Source organism: Babylonia areolata, chromosome 17 (genome assembly GCF_041734735.1).
Source record: "Babylonia areolata isolate BAREFJ2019XMU chromosome 17, ASM4173473v1, whole genome shotgun sequence".
Taxonomy (NCBI): Eukaryota; Metazoa; Mollusca; class Gastropoda; order Neogastropoda; family Buccinidae; genus Babylonia; species Babylonia areolata.
The window spans coordinates 19,940,791-19,945,790 of NC_134892.1; the positions used below are offsets into that span (position 1 = coordinate 19,940,791).

At 43.5% G+C, this 5,000-nt stretch overlaps 1 protein-coding gene across 6 annotated transcripts in view; it reads left to right on the plus strand.

Annotated features, from left to right (window-relative positions):
* Window positions 1-5,000, plus strand: part of LOC143291736 (uncharacterized) — a 65,619-nt gene that overhangs the window by 42,823 nt on the left and 17,796 nt on the right. For 5 of the 6 annotated variants that reach the window (XM_076601797.1, XM_076601801.1, XM_076601796.1 and 2 more), the window contains exon 2: window positions 3,720-5,000. This exon is cut by the window's right edge and continues 404 nt beyond it. In XM_076601797.1, the coding sequence (XP_076457912.1) occupies window positions 4,951-5,000 (50 nt within the window). In that variant the 5' untranslated portion in view covers window positions 3,720-4,950. Of the gene's footprint in view, window positions 1-2,807; window positions 3,161-3,719 lie in introns of those variants that run through there. The other variant, XM_076601799.1, reaches the window with a different exon arrangement.

Consider the following 5,000-nt stretch of genomic DNA (forward strand, 5'->3'; position numbering starts at 1 on the left):
TGTGTGTGTGTGTGTGTGTGTGTGTGTGTGTGTGACAGAGAGAGGGTAACGACAGGAAGCTCTATTCAAAACACATGTCAGCATGAATTGCGTAAAGGAATTTTGTGTCGGCCTCTTTTCAGCTTTAAGTGGGCGACCACCCCTACCCCCAACCCCCTTCCCCAACCTGTCCCACCCTCCTTGCCCCCCCCCCCCACTCGCACCCCATTCTATTCACATCCCAACCCCCACCCGGGCGCTATAGACGACCGGTTAAAGCTTTCCACTAATAATCTGTAATGATTGTTTATTTTGTTACGAAACAACAACAAAAACAGTATTTTAGACACCCCGTTGATGCAGATTGAATAGTGCTTTGCTGGATATTTTCTCATCATTAATCCCGTGGCTGCTACTGAAAAGCATGCCACTGTTCAGACATTGAATTTGCAGGTCAGGTCAGTCATAAATCTGTAGGTAAGACTTCTTCCTTCTGTGATCATTCAATTATTATTACTTTAGGTCGGCAGAATCACTTATAATGTCATTGAAAAGTGCGTGCGCAAAAGGCAGGGAAGGCATTGCCAGTCACTATTCTTCCTGTTATGATCAATATGATTTTGTTATATTATTTGGTTTGCAGAATCAGTCAATAACACTACAACAGCAACAACAACAACAACAACAACTACTACTACTACTGATAATATTAATAATGATAATAATAATGATTTTTTAAAATGATGTTAATGATTATAATAATAACGAGAAGAAAATAAAGGCTCATATAGCGCAGTCACCCTATCTCAGTTGGGGGTCACTGCGCTTTACAACAGAATATACAAATTAAAAAAACAAACAAACAAACAACAGGTGACATAACAGTATGTACCCCCCAAAAAAACATCAACACCGGCGATATTATATTTTCACCTCACATAGGCCCAAATCAAATCAAAATAAATACATCACATTCACCATTAATCAAGCTTATATCACTAAAGATATCCCCAGCAGTTGGACATGCAGGTTCAGTCTGATGGCACACTGGCCTCACTCCACACAGAGATCCCATGATATCTTTCCAGCTGCTGGGAACTGGAGAAAAAAAACAACAACACAATTTTCCACGGCATTATCGCCTGCGTTTGTTTAGAAAATTAGCAAAACACTCAATAGCTGTTCAGACACAACCTTCTGCTATCCTTCAGCATTTTTGCCTCCCGCCATTCGTCGGATTTCAGCCCTAAGGAAAGCAGCTCTTCAAAAATACCCACCCCACCCCAAAAAACGCAATAAAAAACAACCCCAAAACAAACGGGGGAAAAAAAAACCCAAGCAAAAAACCCCCCAAAACCCAAACAAACAACAACAAAGAACCCACCCCAAAACCCACAAAAAAACAAAAACAAAAACCCCCAAAAACCCAACAACATTGACTTGGACGTGTCTTGTATATGTAAAACGCCCTTGCTTCACCAAGGATGAGCAATCAATGGGTAAAAAAACCCAAAACAAACAAACAAAAAAAAGACTACAGGATGAATCATTTTGTTTTGACAACAGTGAGCGACACAGGCACGTTACGGGGAGCACCAGTGGGGATGAAACGGTTAAGGATGATGACATTTATGTACAGTGTGGAGATACTCGATGAAGTGTGGGTAAACGAACGGCTTCTCAATGTCTCTTTCAGTTTCTTTCAGTGGCTCACAAAGAAAGTATTCCGACAAAAAAAAAAAAAGAAAAAAAAAAAGGACACAGAAACGACGATTTTCATTTCACATTATGGCTTGGTTGAACAGAGTTAGCTGTGCGAAAACATGTCTCTCTCTCTCTCACACACGCATACATACACACACACACACACACACACACACACACACATATGCACGTGGATTCTTCCGCGTGCGCGCGCACACACACAAGTGGTATGTATAGACGCACACAATTATACAGACACATACGCACACATACACACGCTCATTCATATACAGCGCGCGCGCACGCACACACACACACCTCTGCCTAGCCTCCAACTCCTCCACCCCCACCCACACACATGCCTCAAACCCACCACACACCCTAAACACACACACATACACTTTTTAAAGCCCGTGTCTTCACCGACCTGAAAACACAAGGTGGGCACAATCATGATGTTTTTGCCATCAGTCACACACACACACACACACACACACACACACACACACACACACACACACACACACACACACACACACACACACACTTTCTTTCACACCCCGTGACCAGAAAACAACAGAGGGCGGGAACAATCATAATATTTTGTTTCCATCGGCAGTCTGTCGCCTTCTGTTTACCTGTTACACGGAGACAGGTGTGTGTGGGTGTGTGAGGGAAACGGGGGTGGAGTTGGAGACAGTGGGTGACTGTTTACATGTTACACCTGGGACACAAAGTGTATGTGAGGGGTAGGGTGTGGGGTGGAGAGAGTGGGCAATTGATTCGGTTGATACATCGGTAACCGTTCTGTAATGTCACCTGATGGTCTCTCTTACTACTCTGCATTACTCTTTCTGTCACAACAGATTTCTCTGTGTGAAGTTCGGGCAGCTCCTCAGGGAGAGCGCGTCGCTACACTGAGAGCACTACCCATTTTTTTTCTTCCTACAATTTTATTTCTTTTACTATCGACGTGGATTTTTTGTACAGATTTTTGCCATGGACAACCCTTTTTGTTGCCGTGGGTTCATTTACGTGCGCTAAGTGCCTGCTGCACACGGAACGGCCTCGGTTTATGGTCTCATCCGAATGACTAGCGCCCAGACCACAACTCAAGGTCTTGTGCAGGCGGAGGTAGAAAATTCTAGCAACTGCGGGATTCGAACCAGTGCGCTCAGATTCTGTCGCTTCCTAGGCGGACGCGTAACCACCAGACAACCAGTCCACACTGTTGTTGTCACTAATTCTCTCCCCTGGCGTGACGGTGGGGGCGCTGTACTGCTGAACGTTTCGTTCGGGCCTGAGCAAAGTCGGTTGGTCGTTGGATTTCGGATCCAGTGATCAGCAGAGTTCGAAGCTATATGTCAGCATGTGGTGTTTTTTTTTTCGAGAAAAAATGTACCCATCTCTGATTGTTTTTCCTTCCAGCCAGGTATGGATGAGCAGGCCCGTCTGACCGGAAGGGAAGGTTAGAACGGTGGGTGTAGAGAATTGGGTCACGTCTTCCTATGCCGATTCCTGGATAGAGTGGATCTGCACTGACTGCTCCTGTAGCCTTAAAAGGCTATCTGTCTATCTATCTATCTATCTATCTATCTATCTCTCTTTCGCTCATTTTCGCTTCTTTAGCTTTATTCCCTTTTTAGGGCGAAGGCTGTAAAAAAAAAAGCATGCTACTTGCTTATCTATTACCTTCGATAATAAATATTTTGTCTTGTCTTGTCTATCTATCTATCTATCCCGTAGTCTCGTAGACTGTGCGGATACCACACATCTGGCAACCAGCCTCCTCCATCCATCGCGGTTGTCTGTCCTGCTGACTGTCCCACCCATGTTTGGACCTGTCCACCGTGAGATGTTGTCCTCCCAAGGCTACGGAAAAGGCTACGGTACCTTTAACCATCACACACACACACACACACACACACACACACACACACACACACACACACACACACACACACACACACACAAATATGTATAGATATGTATGTAGAGAGAGAGATGTAAGACAACTGCCTTCGTGTATGTTTCAGAGAGGTGGCGCTGGACAATGGCACAGCACGAGAAGCGGAGGAGAGAACCCACTTGACCCTTGACCCGGTCATTCCAGACAGAGCTGTCCAGCCTTCAGTGATATCGCGTGGTCAGTTTTGGAAAGACACAACACGCGCACACCCCCTCCGCACCCCTCGCGCCCGCATTCCAGTCACATATATAGACTTGCTAGACATTAAGCTGCTTACCCTTCACTGTTGAGGGGAACAAAAAGAAAGAAAAGATTTGTACCTTTTTGTCATCTACGTTTAAACTTAAAGGCATACAAGAAAACCAACAATCACTGAACAAAAAAACAAACACTGACACTGTGGTTCTTCTGCTGCTGAAATCTGTAGATACAGCGTGTGTGATTCTTTTAAAAAATCTAATAACTGTGTGTTGTGTTTTGAAACTGTGCAGCATTTGTTCAGTAGCTGTTCCGTGTGGTATTTCAGTGTGTGTGTGAATATTTGGACAGTAGTCCCACAAATCGTTTGATTACCACCCCCTCGGGCCCGTCTGAAACAGAAAGAGAGAGTAAAACTGGTTGATGGTCTGTTCGTATCAGTACAATACATATTTTGTGCTGGTGTTTTTTTTTCCGATAAACTCTCAGGCGTGTTCTTAGTTTTTGCTCCTCGCGGATTTCCATAACTACACGGACTTAATGCTTGGTCGTTGCACATAAAAAAGGACTAATCCCATAATCCGTTTCTACAACAGCGAACCATTGCTGCATGGTCGTTGCATGTGTAAAAGACAGCTTGCATACTTCCTTCCACAAAAAGACGAGGCAGTCACTTGGTCGTTGCACATGCGAAAAGATTGCTCTCGTACTTCATAACAGCACGAGACTGTAAAGCTCAGCCGTGTTCAAGCACATACACTTTAAAGGACAAATAAAAGCAAGAAAGACAACAACAATAACAACAACAACAAGAAGAGCAACAAAAACAAACGGAATCTCCTGTATGAATCAAACTTGAAAATAAAAGAAAGTAAGAAAGAAAGACAAGAACAACAACAAAACAAACAAAGAGAATCTCTTGTCTGAATAAAACTATTGAAAATAAAAGAAAGTAAGAAAGAAAGACAAGAACAACAACAAAACAAACAAACAGAATCTCTTGTCTGAATAAAACTATTAAAGAATCAGACCCAGAATCTCAACAACAACAACAACAACAAACGAGAAAAAAGAAAAAGAAAAAAAAAAATCACACAATCATGGCGCCAGACGACCACGCCACCAAGTCCAAGACCAGCCCGGACAACAA